At 31.8% G+C, this 21,776-nt stretch overlaps 1 protein-coding gene across 1 annotated transcript; it reads left to right on the top strand.

Annotated features, from left to right (window-relative positions):
• Positions 1–1,284: 1,284 nt before the first annotated feature.
• Positions 1,285–2,408, top strand: LOC139901989 (uncharacterized). Its single transcript, XM_071884648.1, has 2 exons — positions 1,285–1,417; positions 1,531–2,408. Exons 1-2 carry the CDS (start codon positions 1,285–1,287, stop codon positions 2,406–2,408), a joined length of 1,011 nt encoding a protein of 336 aa, XP_071740749.1.
• The last annotated feature ends 19,368 nt before the right edge of the window (positions 2,409–21,776 follow it).

Here is a 21,776-nt window from a genome sequence, read left to right on the forward strand (position 1 = left end):
TCCACATGAACGCTCCATGCATTATTGATAGGAAATGTTCCAAACATTTCCCCAAACCCTATTATACAGAAACCACAATTGACGAGGACGGATATGCTAACTATAGGAGACGAAACAATGGTGTCGGGTTTACTAAAAACAGCACCTCACTTGACAACGGCCCGTTATCCCCTACAACAGGTACCTGTTACTAAAATACAATGCCCATATCAACGTTGAGTGGTGTAATCGATCTCGGGCAATCAAATATTTATTCAAGTATTCAAACAAGGGCCCTGATCGAGCAACAATAGTCATCCAAGAAAATATGATTCCCGGTGATGATTCCAGTGGAGACAAGGTTATTGACGTTGATGAGATAAGGAATTATTTAGATTATCGTTATGTATCTCCATGCGAGGCTGTTTGGAGGCTGTTTTCCTTTGACATCCACTATTCTAAACCATCAGTCATTAAGTTGTCTTCTCCCAAACCAGCAATCGATAACTCTCCATGACTCACAAAAGCTACCTGCACTTTTACGAAGGGAAAGTATTAAAGAAACGATGTTCACACAATGGTTTGAACTAAACAAGGAAGATGACTTTGCACGTACACTGACTTATGCAAAAATCCCTACACATTATGTATGGAATCAAGATGCTAAAATGTGGAGCCCGAGAAAACTTTGAACCTGCATCGGTCGCATTGTCTACTCAAATCCTACATCGGGGGAACGTTACTACCTTCGTATGTTACTAAACATAGTTAAGGGCCCCCGCTCTTTTGAAGACCAACGTACTGTGAACGGTGTTTTACACCCAACGTTTAAAGACGCTTGCTTTGCCTATGGGTTAGTGAATGACGATAAGGAATGGACTGAGGCTATCTCAGAAGCAAAAATATGGGCTACGGGTGTACAACTTCGCGAGTTATTTGTTACTATGTTACTCTTTTGCAACGTAAGCAAACCACTACAACTATGGGAATCTAGTTGGGAGGCTTTATCGGACGACATCTTGCATAAAAGAAGGAAATTATTTAACTTTCCTGATCTAATCCTAACCGAAGCATAAATTAAAAATTATTGTTTGTTTGAATTACAAGGCTTATTAAATAGAAATGGAAAGTCCCTGGATGATTACCCCGACCTACCACAACCCGACCCATCTATTCTAACCCAAATGGACAACCGTCTAATTCGAGAAGAGCTAAACCACAATATAAAAGAAATGCATTTACTGCATGAGAACCTCTTCAGCTCACTCAACCCAGAACAACTATCAATATACCAAAGGGTTATACATGCAGTTACCGAAAAAAGGAGGACTTTTTTTCTTATACGGTCCCGGAGGTACGGGGAAAACATTCCTATACAACACCGTTCTCGCAAAATTGAGATCAGAAAGATTGATTGTTCTTGCAGTTGCATCGTCAGGTACGCGTATTATTCATCCATTTATTAATCTTCACAATATTATTCACATTTGACACAAACAGGCCCTTTCATTTCATGCACAAGTTACATCACATCTGACCTGTAAACCACAGGTATTGCGTCACTGCTATTACCCGGCGGGCAGACTGCCCATAGCCGATTTGTGATCCCCCTGGAACTTATGGAAAATAGTACATGTGGTATAAAACAAAAGACGCACCTTGCAGCACTTATCCAAGAGGCCAGATTAATTATTTGGGATGAGGCTCCAATGACCCAACGATTCGCTTTCGAAGCATTAGACAAAACTTTAAGAGATATTTTGGGAGCTAAAGATGATGCAAACAGATTAAAGTTATTTGGTGGTATGCCTATCTTATTGGGAGGTGACTTCAGACAAATATTCCCCGTAGTAACAAAAGGCAAGAGACAAGAAGTAGTTCATGCGTGTATTAATAGATCAGATTTATGGCAACATTGTGAATTGCATGCGCTTTCACGTATTATGAGGGTCAACGAGTACACAGCCGATGGTCACGTTGATGCCCGCAAACACGAATTCAATAAATGGGTCCTCAATGTAGGTGAAGGTAAGGTCCCCGCATTGTGTAAAGACGGTGAGGATGAACCAACATGGATAAAGATACCCGATGAATTCATTATAAAATCTGAAAAAACCCCCATTGAAGCAATCGTGGACACCATATTTCCAGATTTCATCAACAAGCAAGAAGATGACGACTATTTGCGTGAAAGAGCTATTTTGACAACTCGGAATGATGATGCTGATGAAATCAACAAGCATATGTTCAAGAAATTGCAGGGTGCAAAGATGACATTTAAAAGCTCGGATGAAATTTGCAAGGGCTCAACTGACAACATCAACCAACACTATTCATATCCGGTTGAATTCTTAAACAAGCTAAATTTCCCGGGCGTTCCTCCTCACAAACTGAAACTAAAACTAGGCCAGCCAATAATGCTTTTATGAAATCTCAGTCCTAGCACAGACATGTGTAATGGAACACGCCTCATCATAACCGACTTTAACAAGTTTGTTCTTCAAGCTAGAATCATCACTGGATCACATGTAGGGAAAATGGTAATAATACCTAGAATTGTCCTTACTTCAACAGAACAAAAATAGCCCTTTGTAATGTAACGAATACAATTCCCAGTGAGGCCATGTTATGCGATGACGATAAACAAAAGTCAAGGGCAATCGTTGAAATTGGTCGGCCTATATCTCCCTAAACCTGTATTCAGTCATGGTCAATTATACGTAGCTCTCTCGCGAGTAACCGACCCCGATGGCCTGAAAATCGTGCTGGTCAATGATATCGCTGACTGTTTTAAGAACCACACTAGAAATGTCGTGTACAATGAAAGGACCCGTTCATATACATTATAAACGATTCACAATAGTTGATTACATTGCGAGGTATTTGACCTCTATATGATACATTTTACAAACATTGTATTCATTTTTAAAAGACAAACTTTCTTTACATCGAAAATTGACAGGCATGCATACCATTTCATAATATCCACTATCCAACTATAAATTGATTTAATAATAATCTTTGATGAACTCAATGACTCGAATGCAACGTTCTTCGAAATATGCTATGAAAGACTCCAAGTAATATCTTTAAAATGAGCAAATGCACAGCGAAAGATTTCTTTAACACCTGAGAATAAACATGCTTTAAAGTGTCAACCAAAAGGTTGGTGAGTTCATTAGTTTATCATAATCATTTATTTCCATCATTTTAATAGACCACAAGAATTTCATTTCCAGTTCTCATAAATATACGTCCCATGCATAGAGACAAAAATAATCATTCATATGGTGAACACCTGGTAACCGACATTAACTAGATACATATAAGAATATCCCCTATCATTCCGGGATCCTCCTTCGGACATGATATAAATTTCGAAGTACTAAAGCATCCGGTACTTTGGATGGGGTTTGTTAGGCCCAATAGATCTATCTTTAGGATTCGCGTCAATTAGGGTGTCTGTTCCCTAATTCTTAGATTACCAGACTTTAATAAAAAGGGGCATATTCGATTTCGATAATTCAACCATAGAATGTAGTTTCAATTACTTGTGTCTATTTCGTCAAACATTTATAAAAGCGCATGTATTCTCAGTCCCAAAAATATAAAGGGTAAAAAGGTAAATGAAACTCACCATACTGTATTTCGTAGTAAAAATACATATAACGTCATTGAACAAGTGCAAGGTTGGCCTCGGATTCACGAACCTAAATTAATTATATATATTTATGTGTTGGTCAATATTTGTCTAACAAATTAGGTCAAGTCATAGTGTACCACAATCCTAATGCTCGAGACTAATATGCAAAAGTCAACAAAAGTAAATTTGACTCAAAATAATTTCCAAAAATCTATACATGATTAATATATAGTTTAAATATCGTCGTTTTATATTTTTAAATATTTTTAAAAGATTTATTAGAGTAAATAATATAATTTATTTATTAATAAATAAAATTTTATATTAAATTTATATAATAAAATATACTTTTATATATATTAAGTAATAAAATTTATAGGGTTCATTTAATATCATAAAGATAATATGATAGGTATTATTAAAGTAAGTTATTACACGTAGTAAAATATGTTTGTATCACATATTTATTTGATAAAATAATATCTATAATGATAGTAAGTAAAAGTTGTATTATTTTGTAATAATAATTATTATTATAAAAATATCAATATTTATAATTACTAAGATGACATTATGATAAAATGATAATTCTAATTATGATAACTTTAATATTTACGATAATTTTTAATATTATCTTTAAAATAATAATTCTATTTAAAATAATAACAATAATGATATTTTATAGTAACAATGACATTTCTATTAAAATGATAATTTTTGTTAAAATGATAGTTTTAATACTAACGATACTTTTAATAATAATAGTAATGATAAAAAATAATAAGAACGATAATTTTATCTAAATCAATATCTTATAATATTTTAATTTCATCATGATACTCTTACTCATTATTTCCTAATCGTTTCGTTTAATAGCTTTTAATCGTCTTTTATATCGTGTTCATAATAATGATAATAATAGTAATCAAAATAATTAGGTGTTACAAATATTTATTTTAATTACACTAATATTAATAATGATAGTTACTATAACATTATTAACGATAATACTAATAATTATCTTAATGATAATATAGTAATAATAATAATAACAATAACAATAACCATTTTTAAATAATGATATATATATTAATAATGATAATAATCATAATAATACTAATAATAATAATAATTGGATAATAATAATAATACTAATTATAACTTTAACGATAATAACGATAGTAATAATAAAAAAAATAACAATTTTTAATGATAAATCTCTTTTATTGATAAAGATAATAATAATGATAATAATAAGATAAAACTAGAATGACGATAAAAACGACGATAATAATAATCATTTTTAATAAAAATATCGAAAATTCAATTGATTATAACTTCTAATCCGTTCATCGAAACCATTCGATATCTAAAGGAAAAGTTCTTAATTTTTCGCTAGCTTTCCAAGGACATGCATATCTTATACCTTATCTCAACTGCAAGTGTAACTAATTCAAGATTCAACCTAACCTGTCTAAGGGCAATATCAAAAGTACAAGCATGCATAATCCTAAATACTCGAGCACTAGTCAGGGATACACTATTAGTATTTAAAAGTTAAATTATGAGTACTCACGTATCAATATTGAGATTCAATATTGCAGGAAAGGTACGTAGACGCAACGAAAATGATAAACACTATATTGACCTCACGAGCATACCCATGAACCATACTCAATCACCTCCATAGCTATAACCCATAATTTCCTTAATCCTATCCTACTCTAAAAACAATTTCGAAATCACCCGGACAGCACTCCGTCGTAATATTTTATGTATACTAATAATATCTTGAAATAATACGGAGTAAATATATATATGTAAATCGATTGAGAGAGTTTAGAGAAAAATATTTTCAAGTTTCTATGAAATAATGAAACCTATTGAATTCTATTTATAATAGATTTTTGAATTATTAAAGTGAATTATTAAAGTATGAATTATTAAAGTGAATTATTAAAGTATGAATTATTAAAGTGAATTATTAAAGTATGAATTATTAAAGTGAATTATTAAAGTATAAATTATTAAAGTGAATTATTAAAGTATGAATTATTAAAGTTAAAGTAAAGTAAAAATAAAGTAAAGGTAAAGTTTAAGTATAGTAAAAGTATAAAACTATGTACGTATAATACGCGTATAAATATATATAATATTAATTTAAATCGTTATATATATTTAATAAAATAAAATATAAATATCGTTATCTTTATCATTCTAGTTAAGTAATGAGTTGTCAGAAGTGGTTCTAGATATTTATAAAAGTTATATACGTTTTAATAATAAGTTCTTTTTAAACTGAAAACGTTTTTGTACGTTTGAAACTAAATAGATCAATCGAGTCTTTATGAGATTCAATCTTCCACTATCCTATGTCTAGTTCTCAATGATTGACAATTTGTTCTTATTTATAAATCACTTTACCATTTTCCGAATATTGTTAAAATGGAAAGATTTCTCAAATCAACGTGGGCCTTTCAACAGAGACTTGTAATCATAATTCAATATATCTGATAATTCAATCATTTGATCTTATCTTCTAATTCCATTGATAAACATTTTGAAACAGATACAATCATGTAAAATATTTGATCTAATATTTTGTTTACGTTTCAAGTTATGATATATATACACATATACATATATAATCATATTCGTTTAATGGTTCGTGAATCGTTGGAACTTGGTCGAGGTTGAATGAATGTATGAACATAGTTTAAAATTCTTTAAATTTAACTTAACAAATATTGCTTATCGTGTCGGAAACATATAAAGATTAAAGTTTAAATTTGGTTGGAAATTTCCGGGTTGTCACATACAAGGAAACCTTTGTCAACTTACACCACAATATATAACGGTAATACTTAACCCTTATTATAATCCAGCTGTTATCTCAGTTTAATCGCTTTATATTACTTAGCCTAAATTGTAGTCGCGTATTCACACACCACATTAACAACCTATAATTCATATAATTGTGAAGCTGCCTCATTATAGAATGCCAGTTGAGAAAACAACTGTTTGTTTAAATTTTCATGTTTCAAATTCTCACTAAATTTACTTACTTTCATCTCTTGGCTATATTCGTTTTGCAGGAAACCGTTTCCTTCAACCTATTGTGCCCAATAATAGTGATTTTGAGAGCGTGCCTACCTCTTAAAAAGGTATGAAGTCACCAGTACTGGGTGGTTCAGTGACTACATTCATACTCTCTACAACCATCCAAAAAACTATTAAAAAAGGTAGATAAAATCATGTTTCTATGCTGACCAAACTTTCGACCCAACCACTGACCCATGGCCTGGTATGTGCTAGTTATTTTGGGATACTCATGAGAACGTAACCACTACATTGCTGCATCCACTTTGTCAGACAACTATGACCATACATTTGACTGCAGAAAATGTTTAACTGTAATGTACTTTCATTTGAGCTTAAAAAAATTAATGAAACCTCCCATTAACTGCAGGTTGTGGCGTTTATTACCATTGCAGCTTCTTAACCATCTCTCTCCTCTATCAGGTTTATTCAAACACACAGGTTTTGTTGCAATTGTAATGTTTCAAATGTGGTGTAGATTCCATCCCCACTGTAGTTTAACTAGAAATTAAGCAGGCCAGGAAAAAAAAAAAACCCTCCCCTGTCTCCCACGTACCCTGAATTTTATTGCTTTCCATGTTCACATAATATTTCGTTGTCTTGGATCCATTGTAGTTTTAATAACTTACTCACCGCAGTTCGGCTCCTTTTGAACAGGAAGAATCGAGCCCTCCACACGATCGTTAGAGCCACGTACTGAAGACTACAACATTGGTTCAACATAATAATCACTCGGTTGATTCCACATTTATAGCACGTTCCTTCCAAATGTTCATTACACACTTATGTTTAGTCATGTGTATACGTATGTGTAGACCATTTCCTTAACAATTAGTACATTAGCATTTGTAACGACCCGGAAATTTCCGACCAAATTTAAACTATAATCTTTATATGTCTCCGACACGGTAAGCAAAATTTGTAATGTTGAGTCTAGAAAGTTTGAAAATCTATATTCGGATAATCAATTACCCTTTGACCATGCCTGACGATTCACGAACTTTTATTTGTAATTAAAGATATAAAACTATAATAATATGTTAGTAATATTAGAATGAAGATGTATATATATATGGTATGAAACTATATATGTATGACTCTTAGCAATTATTATTATTATATTGTAATATATAAAAACATATGAATATTAAATATTTAATATAAAATTTTAATTAACTGTAAATTACTAATTAAAAATATAATTGTTATAATTGCTTTTATTATGAATATCAAATTCATTAAAATTTTTATTATTATTATTATTATTATGGATACTTATTATTATTATTATTATTATTATTATTATTATGGATACTTATTATTATTATTATTATTATTATTATTATTATTATTATTATTATTATTATTATTATTATTATTATTATTATTATTATTATTATTATTAATATATTCATTACATATTAAGATTAATATATTAAAGACATTTATACAATTCTGTTAAAAAGAGTGTAGATTCATGCGCCTAATTTTTTTTTTACAAGTACAGCTATACGTATACAATGCTGCAAATACGGGTATAAATAACAGATATATACATGTATATATAATATATAGGGTATATATAAATAATATTCACTGATATACATATAAAATTATTACGCATCCTGTTTTGTAAATATCTGTTATTTATATATCTATTTCTGTTCGTCCGTGATCTGAGGTCGATATCACTCACCTCAATTATTGATTTTACAGCTTAACCGATCCATTATATACATCACATATTTAGCCACAATTAATTTCAGTTTCCTTAATTAAAGAATCAAAACAGAAAAACCGATACGATACCTGTTATTCGACCTTTTTGGCCAAAACACAATTGTGAATCGAATTTGAAAATCCATGAATGAGGTTTTGTTAGGAATCGTCCATTTAATCTTTCTGTTAATTTTCAATTCGTAATTCTTTATACCGATGGAGAATTTCAGAGTTCAAGGATTTCGTTTTCAAAAATCAGCAATTCTTCTTCAGAAAAATTCGAGTTATGTGTTGTGATTCAAGTCAAATTAAAGATTTCAAAAGTTTCCATGAGCGATTTATAATCTTGTTCGTGTAGAGAGCAACACCTAAAACGATCCCAATCTCAACTTTGCAATTTTTTTTTTCTTTTTGTGTCGAGCAGCGATTGCTGTTGTTGCTCTAATTACTTTGTTTACTTTATTTTTGTCAAGCATTATAAACCACAATTGATAAGTTTGGTTCAATTACTAGTCTAAGATTTAAGTGTTAAACTGTTATGTTGATTATTGATCTGGTCGAGCTTGTTGGGGAAGAAGAACATGGACACAAAAATAAACGGGTTAAGTATAGTTGGGTCAGTAATATTTTGGATAAAGGGCTACAGCCCAGTTGGTTTGATGGAATGAAGGGTATACGGGAGGTTGTGGGTTCGAGTCCTGTCCCAAGCAAATTTTTTTAATCTAAGGTATAATTTAATATTTATTATTATTATTATTATTAATTTAATTAATTTAGTATTGTTAACCTTATTATGATTATAATTAATATTATTATTGATAATATAACAAGATAAAAGTTATTATGACTATAATGAAAATACTAAAAGTTATTATTAATTTCATCAATATTAATACTAGTATCATTTTATTAGAACTATTATTATTAAAAGCAAAAGTATTATTAATATTATCATTAGTGTTACTAAAATGATTGTTAGTATTGTATTATTAAATTTATATTCAAGACAATCAATTTTTTTTTAATATCACTAAAGCTATTATTATTATTGTTACCATTATTATCTATATCAATATTATTATTAATTATGATTATATAAAAAAAAAGTTTTAATTAAAGTTATAAGTGAAGATTATATATAAATGCATATTTATTACACATAATTTAACTATATTAATATTTCTATATATATAAAATGAAATTTTATAATGAAACTCATTATTTTATTATATAAATTACATTACTAATAATATATATATGTTCGATTACAATTACGTGTGTTAATATAAATATACTTGATATAGGTTCGTGAATCCGAGGCCAACCTTATACTTGTTAGATGATGTTATATGTATTTTTACTACAAAATACAGTATGGTCAGTATATAGTTCCCTTTTAAACTCTGAATATTTTGGGCTGAGAATACATGCGCTGTTTTTATAAATGATTTACGTTATGGACACAAGTGATCAAACTAAATTCTACGTTGAGTTGTACCATGGCATATCTCTTTATACTTGGTAACTGCTAATTACGTGAGGAGCGTAAACGCGAATCCTGTTGATAGATCTATCGGGCTGACATCCCCAACCGGGCTGGACGACCAGCATTTAACGGTTGCACAGTACTTCGTTCTCGTTACTACACTTTGGTACGGTGTAGGGTTTATTTAAGAGTATGCTGCTGTGACTTATAGTTAAGTATGGTTACCAAGTGCTCAACGTCTTTTCCATACACGAGGAGTGTATTATGTATAAATATGAAATCTTGTGGTCCATAGTTATAACTCTGCTAGCATCAAACCTATATATCTCACCAACTTTATGTTGACATTTTAAAGCATGTTATTCTCAGGTACGTATTAAGTCTTCCGCTGTGCATTAGCTCATAATAAGGACATTACTTGGTGTCGATCATCGCGATGGGACCAACTGTTGATGACTTCGTCTGGGAGGATTAGGACCGGTTGTTAAAGTTGGTATCAGAGCGTTGGTCTTAGCGAACCAGGCCTTGCATTAGTGTGTCTGACTAGTAGTTGTTAGGATACATTAGTGAGTCTGGACTTTGACCGTGTCTGCCTGTCAAAAAGTTTTGCTTATCATTCTAGTCGGAAATCATCTGCTTATCATCACTAGGGAATTTTTTTGCTTATCATTCATAAGTCTAGACACGTCTTACTGCATTTACTGCATTTACTGCATTGATAGTGTATAGACAAAATTCATATCTTAGCGTATCTGTTACTATAGAATTGCCTGACTCATGTTGTAAATTCCCCCGTAGTCTGCAAAATCTTTAGTACTATATACGTAGATATTCTATGAAGTTAGAATATCATCCTATATTCGAAAATCATTTCACATCGAAGATCCTTTTCATTCACCAAATTGCTCTCTTAACGATGAACCTGAAGCATATACCGGCGAACCTGTTCGAAACACCATTTTCTCTTTCATTCAAGATTATCTTGTTACGAATATATACTGATAAGGCTAAAAAGGAACATATATTTCATAGCAATATCCCTCCTAAATAATAGGTTTTCATATGTAATTGTATTATATTTTCATTGTAATTGTTTAAATAAATAAGTGCGAAGACAAAAGGCAAAAACGAAGATTTGAAGACACAAACGTCCAAAAAGCTCAAATATTCAAGATACAATTCAAAAGGTTCAAATTATTGATGAAGAACGTCTAAAAATGACAAGAGTACAAGTTGCGGAACGCAAAGTACACGATATAAAATAATACGCGAAGACGTCCGAAAATCCGGAACCGAGACCCGAGCCAAGAAGAAACGCCCGACGCAACGGACCAAAAATATCTAGTCTACTATGCACAAGAATAAAATATAATATATAAATAATTATATTAATTATTTATATATTTATATTTATTTTAAATTATGTCGACGAACAAGAAAACAAAAATGATTGAGCTGGATTCTGGTGGCCATGCGAGTCGCATGGCCAGAAGGCTATTTCCCATGCGAGTCGCATGAGGATCAGAATCAGGCCTGGTCTATAAATTTGCCATTTTTCGTCCGAGTTTAACACCACACACACAAATAATAATAATAATACTCCATAAGATAATAAATATATATATATATAGTATAGATTAGTGTTATATTAGATTAGTTCGGGTTATGTAAAGGTTATTTTACGGGTTTTTGAAGTCGAAATTCTGTCCGTGTAACACTACGCGATAAATACTCAATGTAAGTTATGTTCTCCTTTTTAAATTAATGTCTCGTAACTAAGTTATTATTATGCTTATTTGAGCCGAAGTAATCATGATGTTGGGCTAATTACTAAAATTGGGTAATTGGACTTTGTACCATAATTGGGGTTTGGACAAAAGAACGACACTTGTGGAAATTAGACTATGAGCTATTAATGGGCTTTATATTTGTTTAACTAAATGATAGTTTGTTAATGTTAATATAAAGATTTACAATTGGGCGTCCCTATAAATTACCATATACACTCTATCGGACACGATGGGCGGGGTATTTATATGTACGAATAATCGTTCATTTAACCGGACACGGGAATGGATTAATAGCCACTAGAATAATTAAAACAGGGGTGAAATTACATTCAAGGGTAATTGGTGTAATTGTTAACAAAGTAGTAAAACCTTGGTTTACACGCAGTCGATAACCTGGTGTATTCATTAAACAAAGTATTAAAACCTTGTTACAATTCGAATCCCCAATTAGTTGGAATATTTAACTTCGGATATAATAATAATTTGACGAGGACACTTGCACTTTATATTTATGACTGATGGACTGTTATGGACAAAAACCAGACGGACATATTAAATAATCCAGGACAAAGGACAATTAACCCATGGGCATAAAACTAAAATTAATACGCCGAACATCATGATTATGGAACTTTAAATAAGCATAATCCCTTTTATTTCATATTTAATTGCACTTTTAATTTTCGCACTTTAATTTCTGTCATTTTAATTATCGTCATTTACTTTACTCTTTAAATTAAGTTTTTAGTTATTTTTAATATTTTGCATTAGCTTTTAATTGTGACTTTAAAATATAAAATCGACAAACCGGTCATTAAACGGTAAAACCCCCCTTTTTATATTTATATTTATATATTGTTATATAAAAATAAAGTGTTTCATAAGCCCGTCTCCCTGTGGAACGAACCGGACTTACTAAAAACTATACTACTTCGCGACTAGGTACACTGCCTATTGTGTTGTAGCAAGGTTTTGGTATATCCATTTTGTAAATATTTAATTAAAACTTGTTAAATTTTGTAGCATTCCGTATTAAAAATATACACTATTTCGTAACCCCGTGCTACCACATCAAGTTTTTGGCGCCGCTGCCGGGGAGTCGGCGAAATATTTATTTACATTTTTAGAAAAACAATATAAAATCTATAAAAAAAAAAAATTAAAATATTTAAAAACCGAAAAAAAAAATAATTGCTTTTATATATTTTTAAGATTTTTATTTATGAAAATATAAAATATTTCTATTTTTAGTTTTATAAAAATATAAGTTTTTATTTATTTTATATATATTTTACTTTAAATATAAAACAAAATAAAAATAAATAATAAATAATAAATAAAACGTGAACCTGTCATTTTTTGACCCCCATTTGAACTGGACCAACAGGTCATGCGACTCGCATGACCCTTCTGCATAAACCCATGCGAGTCGCATGAGGTCTTCTGACAGGCCACCATTCTACCCTAATTTCGCATTTATTACGGATTTTATTATTATTATTATTATAAACCCTAATCTATTTATTATTATTATATTTCAGTTTTTAATTAGTTATTATTACTTATAATTAGTTTTATTTTATTTAAAATTAATACTTTTATAATATAAATATAAAAATAATATTTTTATAAAAATATATAATTTTATCAACTTTTTATTTTCCTTTATATTTTGTATCTTTTATTTATTTTTAGCGTAAATTTTGTATTTTTATCATTCGTGCTTAGTTTTAAGTCTAGTTTTTGCCGTAGTTTCATTTTTATTTCTAGAATTTTTAGGCATTGCCGTAAAATCCCTTAAGTGCTTTTTCTTTAGACTAAGATTTAGATGCTTTAGAATTTTGCGACGCCGTTTTTATATTTTAGTACCTTTTTAAGTTATTACCATTTGGGATATAGTTTTTCTTTTAAGCTTTAATATTTTTAGACGCAACTTTTAATTCTTAGTTTTTAATTCCTTTTTAAGTTACGACGCGCTATTTTCTTATTTTTATTTTTCGACGTTTTTCGACGCGAATTCTTTTTCTTTCTTATTTCTCGACGCTTTAGTTTTTAGGACTTAGAAATTTTCTCTATTTCTTATCTAATATCTCAAACAGAAAGAAAAATTATTTAAGTGGTTAAATTAATGGACGTTGACAATTTTCTGCTTCGTAGTAATAGTTGGATTTGTTAGTGGCTGAGTTGTGAGCTTCCGATTTAAAGGGTTCTGGCTCCCTGCTGCATCTTTTGGCTATTCGAAACGTGGGCAAAAGCAGAAAAGTCTATTAATTGGACAACTTATATAAGTTTTTCTATTTTTATAACTAATAGGATCATTTGTGAATGTAGCTAAAATTTGGCCGTCGCAATAAAATGGAAAATTTTGAAAACAAGGCCTTGGAAACTCTTTTTGAACTCCAAAATCAATTAAATCAATACTCTCAACCGAGTGTTGATGACAATTCGTTCAGTCAATCTTGGATCACAAATGACGAAACAATAACTGGTTGTGAAATCTGTGGAGATTATCACTCAACATGGGAATGTTATTATTACGTTCCTATGGAAAATTACGTACCCACAGAACCTGAATGGAACGATTATGAAGAACGCAATTCAAACTGGGATTATTCCCAAGAATATATCCAAACTCAACAACCAGAAGACGAGGAAAATTACGTGTCCGAAAATTCTTTAGACAATATGAAAATCAAACTCGAAGAACTTGATGCTCAAAAGGAACAAATGAGAGAGTTTGTAAACCGGCAAGCTGAAGCTCTATCAGATTACACACCTGTTGATCTGAGGAGTCGTGTGCAAGAAAATCTCAAATCATCGAATTTTGATGAATTCGGGAGCTCCGAAATCACCAACTATCCCGATGATACTTTTTATTCAGTCTTACCAAATTCACAACATATCGACACATTAGCCTCTACCGACGAAATAATCAATCCATCAATGGAGGATGAAGAAGAAGAAAGGGTGACAAATTGGTACTCTTGGGAAAACGATAACGTTGAAAATTTTACCCCCGAGACCAAAGTGGTGGGACCGATAAGTACCATTAATGAAGAAGAATCTACTTCGATCCCGAAATTCACCATTCCACAACCTTCCAACCCAATATTCTCAATAGACAAATCATCTACCGAAGATGAACTAAGAACTGTAATAGATAATGACACCTCAAATTTTACCCAAATGGGTAATAGAGGTGAAAACTTTGATCCCGAGAATGAACGGAAGGAAATGTTAGGAATTAACCATCCTATAGGAATATGTATGTCAGTGTATAACGATCCATTTGACCAAGAACCAGAAAAGAGACATATCCATTTACTAAAAGCTACACTTAAAAAAGAATTAAGTAGTGACGTTCGGGTGAGTCTAAACTTTAAACCCATTGATATATTATACACCACCCGAGATATAAATAACTGGCTCACTATTTTAATTCGTGGAACTTATTCCACCGACTTCACATATCGTCAGCTAAAGTGTGGGGAAGTCTAACCCCACTTAACGTTAAATTAGGGGTTCGGGTTAGTGCATAACTCGTTAATAAACATGCATAATAAATTAGGGTAAAAGATGCATTTTCAAAGATTAGCAAACAGTTCAGAAAAGCAACCATTTTTTAAGAAAAACATGTGTGATAATACAAGAAGGAATGAACGATGAGGCGCGCCATCTATCATTCGTCGAGCTTTGTAAGTACAAACTAGGTATTCTTAATCACTTTTCTACACTAATCACCCTCATGAATTTATAATTAGAGTCTGATTTCATGCAAATGAGGGCATTGCATGATCTCAAGTGTGGGGAAGGGTTATAAATTCTCTCGGGTTTACACTTGGTTTATTTGCCAAATTTTGTGAAAATTTGAAAAAAATTTCAACTAAATGAATTTAAAATCATGTTTATACATATTTATGAACGATGAAAACTAGGTGTTAATACCGAAATTATCGTTACCTTAAAAAGGACATAAATTGAGAAACAACCCAAAACGCTTGAATTCATTTAAAAATGGAATAGAGGACGATAAAAAGAAAAATAAAAAGCCAAGTGTGGGAAAATTTACCAAGTTATCTTAAACATATGTCACATATATCTGTAACAAATAACTGAAAATACTTTTGCTTTGGACTAAACTAAACTGTTTTACCCGATGAAAGAAAAGAAGAGTTGGATCTACACGATGAATCAATTCCATCATTAAAAGGAAGTAAAGTCTTCCGAAAAAGACACGCGCTTCTTGATTTAGGTCATGAAGTTGTCGTCCAGACCAGCTGTAGGTTGACGAAAAATCTAGAAAAGTCATCACTAAAATCAGCAGGAAATCCACGGACCTCAGCATCAAACAGGGTCGCCAAGTGGTCAGATTTATCCTAACCATGAGAAGGATTTATCTCGTACAATGGGGGGGCACCGTGCAAATTAGCTTGATAAGACTAATGAATCAGATCCCCAGAAAGGATAATCTCCTCAAAGATTAAAAATCAGCTTTTAAGACTGATATTACTCAATCCTTGAGATTGACCTTAAAGATTGAGAATTCAAACTCATGGAATTCAATGATATCTAAACTCGAGCTTGAACGAGAAAATAATTTGATCAAAATTATAAACCGATTTGTTTTCTGAAAAACCCATTTTCAATGCGTTCATTACCATTGAACGTTAAATCCTAGGAATTCACCTGGAATTCATTAGGTCACCTGAACCAAATCGGGTGTCAACCGTAAGAACGGTGGTTGCATAGCATGGTCGGAGACAGGACCTTGTGCCAGACCGAAAAATCATAGGATGATCTTTACTATTGCTCCTACCAAGGATAGTTCTAGCATCCGACACGTTAAAAAGACCATAATCATCTGCATGTCACGGGACATTGCCTTAACAGTTTCTTGTTCATCGCTTTCCTTTACAACCGGACGGTAGTTTGCCGAAAGGTAATATACGGGACAAGTAAACTGGACGTGTTGCTTTCCTAATACAAGGTTAGCAAGTGGGTAACACAAAACCACAAGTGTTGAGCTAAAATTTTCAAATCTGAAACCCACACAACCCACAAAAATATTTTGCAAACACCGGTGAAGGGTTATTCCGGAAAACTTATCTAGGGTAAAAGCTAGATTAAATTTTCAAAAAGATCAAATGTTTTCATAAAGATCCAATTTCCTTAAGGATCTACATTTTAAATAGTCATGTGGGACTGTAAACCACCTTTCAAATGTGCACTTTGCTTTGGAAACCGAAAGTAAATCGGCTATTTGATTGCCAGTGTCGTTGACCTAAACCCGAGGCAACTGTGGATGACACACCCACCTTTAACCATGGTTCTATCATTACTATCATTGTTTATACCACCATATCAAAATCACTGATGTACAAAGTGTGATGAATAAAAAAGTGATTCATGTATGTTTTTATTTCAAATTCTGTATTGCTTGAGGACAAGCAACGCTCAAGTGTGGGGATGTTTGATAAGGCTAAAAAGGAACATATATTTCATAGCAATATCCCTCCTAAATAATAGGTTTTCATATGTAATTGTATTATATTTTCATTGTAATTGTTTAAATAAATAAGTGCGAAGACAAAAGGCGAAAACGAAGATTTGAAGACACAAACGTCCAAAAAGCTCAAATATTCAAGATACAATTCAAAAGGTTCAAATTATTGATGAAGAACGTCTAAAAATGACAAGAGTACAAGTTGCGGAACGCAAAGTACACGATATAAAATAATACGCGAAGACGTCCGAAAATCCGGAACCGAGACCCGAGCCAAGAAGAAACGCCCGACGCAACGGACCAAAAATATCTAGTCTACTATGCACAAGAATAAAATATAATATATAAATAATTATATTAATTATTTATATATTTATATTTATTTTAAATTATGTCGACGAACAAGAAAACAAAAATGATTGAGCTGGATTCTGGTGGCCATGCGAGTCGCATGGCCAGAAGGCTATTTCCCATGCGAGTCGCATGAGGATCAGAATCAGGCCTGGTCTATAAATTTGCCATTTTTCGTCCGAGTTTAACACCACACACACAAATAATAATAATAATACTCCATAAGATAATAAATATATATATATATATATATATAGTATAGATTAGTGTTATATTAGATTAGTTCGGGTTATGTAAAGGTTATTTTACGGGTTTTTGAAGTCGAAATTCTGTCCGTGTAACACTACGCGATAAATACTCAATGTAAGTTATGTTCTCCTTTTTAAATTAATGTCTCGTAACTAAGTTATTATTATGCTTATTTGAGCCGAAGTAATCATGATGTTGGGCTAATTACTAAAATTGGGTAATTGGACTTTGTACCATAATTGGGGTTTGGACAAAAGAACGACACTTGTGGAAATTAGACTATGAGCTATTAATGGGCTTTATATTTGTTTAACTAAATGATAGTTTGTTAATGTTAATATAAAGATTTACAATTGGGCGTCCCTATAAATTACCATATACACTCTATCGGACACGATGGGCGGGGTATTTATATGTACGAATAATCGTTCATTTAACCGGACACGGGAATGGATTAATAGCCACTAGAATAATTAAAACAGGGGTGAAATTACATTCAAGGGTAATTGGTGTAATTGTTAACAAAGTAGTAAAACCTTGGTTTACACGCAGTCGATAACCTGGTGTATTCATTAAACAAAGTATTAAAACCTTGTTACAATTCGAATCCCCAATTAGTTGGAATATTTAACTTCGGATATAATAATAATTTGACGAGGACACTTGCACTTTATATTTATGACTGATGGACTGTTATGGACAAAAACCAGACGGACATATTAAATAATCCAGGACAAAGGACAATTAACCCATGGGCATAAAACTAAAATTAATACGCCGAACATCATGATTATGGAAGTTTAAATAAGCATAATCCCTTTTATTTCATATTTAATTGCACTTTTAATTTTCGCACTTTAATTTCTGTCATTTTAATTATCGTCATTTACTTTACTCTTTAAATTAAGTTTTTAGTTATTTTTAATATTTTGCATTAGCTTTTAATTGTGACTTTAAAATATAAAATCGACAAACCGGTCATTAAACGGTAAAACCCCCCTTTTTATATTTATATTTATATATTGTTATATAAAAATAAAGTGTTTCATAAGCCCGTCTCCCTGTGGAACGAACCGGACTTACTAAAAACTATACTACTTCGCGACTAGGTACACTGCCTATTGTGTTGTAGCAAGGTTTTGGTATATCCATTTTGTAAATATTTAATTAAAACTTGTTAAATTTTGTAGCATTCCGTATTAAAAATATACACTATTTCGTAACCCCGTGCTACCACATCATATACCATTCCATATTTCGAATCTTATTCATCCGTTTGCTCCAACCGTCAATCAATCCGATGTACTAACAGAAGTTAACGAACTACGCGCTCGTGTGACGATTTTGGAGAACCTGGTGCGAAGGTTACGAACACCAGCAGCAGCACCAGCAGCATAATCAGTACCACCATCATCGACGTCGACAGTACCCTTATCATCTCTAAACCATAACCGCGCTGTAACTCTCAATATCACAATCTGTACCTCGAATATCAACATTACACGCCTCAATATCACCATCTGTACTTCGAGTATGAACTTCGTTCTACACATCGATCTACATTGGCTATCTTCACTTTACGTAACATTCTACCTCATATATCTTCGTTCGACATGGTGATTATGAAATCTCTAATGTTTTAGAGATCATGTAATCTAGTATTAACGATAAATCAAATGAGTTTAATATCTTATTGACTCATTAAATCCATAATTTCATCTGAAGAAAATATATATGCAAGTATATTTTCATAAAGATCGTAATTAAAAATTCTTCCGTACAAACTGTTAATGATGAAAATATTTTAACGGGTGGGTAGTACCCGAGGAATATTTAGATTTCACATTAATAAGTTACACTGTACATTCTTCGAATCTGATTCAACGGTCATCTATTATCCTACTTATAACTACCGATATTCGTATCCGCTCACCCCAGAATAACCATTTCCATTCAAATTTCATATTCGGATTTTGATCTATCAGAATCCAACAAGTGGCATAAAGAAGAAAACATTGGACAAAATAAAATTTGTTAGAAACAAACGAATTAACTAATTGAAATATTGTTAAGATTCCACGCTAACTGTTCCTAGCTAACTGTTCCCAGCTAACTGATTAACATTTAATTTATCGCAATTTACATTCTCGCAATTTTATTTATCGTCATTTAATTTCTGTTATTTATTTTTATGCATTTTTAAGTCGGGACACATGTACGCAATACGTCGGATTAATTCTGAGACAACACGGTGCATGGGTCATGATATATATTTATTTATTTATTTTACGCACTTTAAATAACGGGACACGTATGCAAGGTTTCGACTTATCATATCGACCCATCTATATATATATTTCGGAACAACCGTAGACACTCTATATGTGAAGGTGGGAGTTGGCTATACAGGGTCGGAGTTGATTCCAAAATATATATATACTTTGAGTTGTGATCAATACCGAGACCGGTGCACGGGTCACGATACGTATTATTTAATTTGAATATTATATATTAAATTATATATGAATCATTGAACTTTCAAACTATTGGACTATCGGACTATTGGACTGCTAACTTTGGACAATTAAAATGAATTAAAATATTGATTATAACATATGAAACTAAACAAATTTTCAAGTTTGCCACTTGATTTCCTCTTAAACCTCATTTGTACCTCGACAATTACAATCCGCGTTCAAATCTTTCATGATTTTTGAAAACATCTCGATCGGGAAGATGAACCAACCGCACTTCATTTATGGAAGAAAAGATTCTTGCATATAGTTATGAACTCGAAAACTCTCGGAGACTGAGTCAACGTTTAACACGTAGCAGTGTTAATTCCTTTAGTGTTATTATTACCCAAAATAACTTTGCAATCTCTTTCCAAATTAGCTAATTTGTCACAGCTTCAGCAAGTTAACCTCGACTTCTCAGTAAGACTAGTCTCGATATATACGTTGTCTTTTCGTCGTCGTTACCGAAGAACCTTTTATATTCCACCATATTACCAACAGTGTTTAATCATTTAAAAACACAATTCTTCTGCAACCACCTCGGTTTGATAACCGATGACCCAGATCTGTTAACTTTGAGAATGCTGACAAAGCAACATGTTGTAGATGGTCTTAATGGCCAAAAGTTGATGTTAAAGAATGGAGTATTGGGAGCACTCAATAGAAAATTTAGCACCAAAAAGTGGATTAAGCGAAACTATGAAGGAAACTGTGAACAAATCACAAAGAATAAGTTTGACTTCAAAGAATCTAAATGATTCAGTGCCTGCTGAAATCCTTAGTACGTACCTTGCTTCTTACTCTAAAACCTCTGCGGACAATATTCTCCATCATCATCATTATCTTAAATATTCTAAGATATCATCATATCCTTCATTATAAATATCCTCAATATTTCTGAAGATATTCTCATAACTATTCCTATCTGAGATCATTTATCTCTCCGTAATATCTGCGTTACAACATAAAAGAAACTGTGTTAGTTTCTAAATTCTGAAACCTCCGAATTTAAAATATGAATGTTTTGAAGTAGTGTTGGGAACTGATGCATGAATTAGTATAATATAATGACACTTGATCAACGTTATTATATTACAGTAAATCATGTTGAGTTTCTAATGGAATGTGATGATTCACAGTACCATCATCATGTGCCATGTTACACGGCTCTTACATTCTATCTAATCTCCAAACATATTAGGAACATATCATCTTGATAGTTCTATCTCTCCAGGATATTCTGGTAATGTGACAAATCAAAATCGTGCCATTACCATTTCTTTCTAAGAGCACTAGCTATGTTCATTCCAAATTTCATACCTACGAATTCCGGATCATTGCTCGCTTGATTCGAGGACAGGAAGAGGAAACGAAAGAATAAAGCCTCAAAATAGAGATTGGAGTATAAATCGCAGCAAATAGGAGAGAGCATTAACTGTGG

Source organism: Rutidosis leptorrhynchoides, chromosome 3, assembly GCF_046630445.1.
Source record: "Rutidosis leptorrhynchoides isolate AG116_Rl617_1_P2 chromosome 3, CSIRO_AGI_Rlap_v1, whole genome shotgun sequence".
Classification (NCBI taxonomy): domain Eukaryota; kingdom Viridiplantae; phylum Streptophyta; class Magnoliopsida; order Asterales; family Asteraceae; genus Rutidosis; species Rutidosis leptorrhynchoides.

Bases quoted from the DNA above. Each gene is read 5' to 3' on its own strand.
- LOC139901989 (XM_071884648.1), top strand. From the start codon at position 1,285: ATGCAGTTACCGAAAAAAGGAGGACTTTTTTTCTTATACGGTCCCGGA. The intron at 1,418-1,530 runs GTACGCGTATTA...TGTAAACCACAG, and splicing joins TCTTGCAGTTGCATCGTCAG to GTATTGCGTCACTGCTATTA.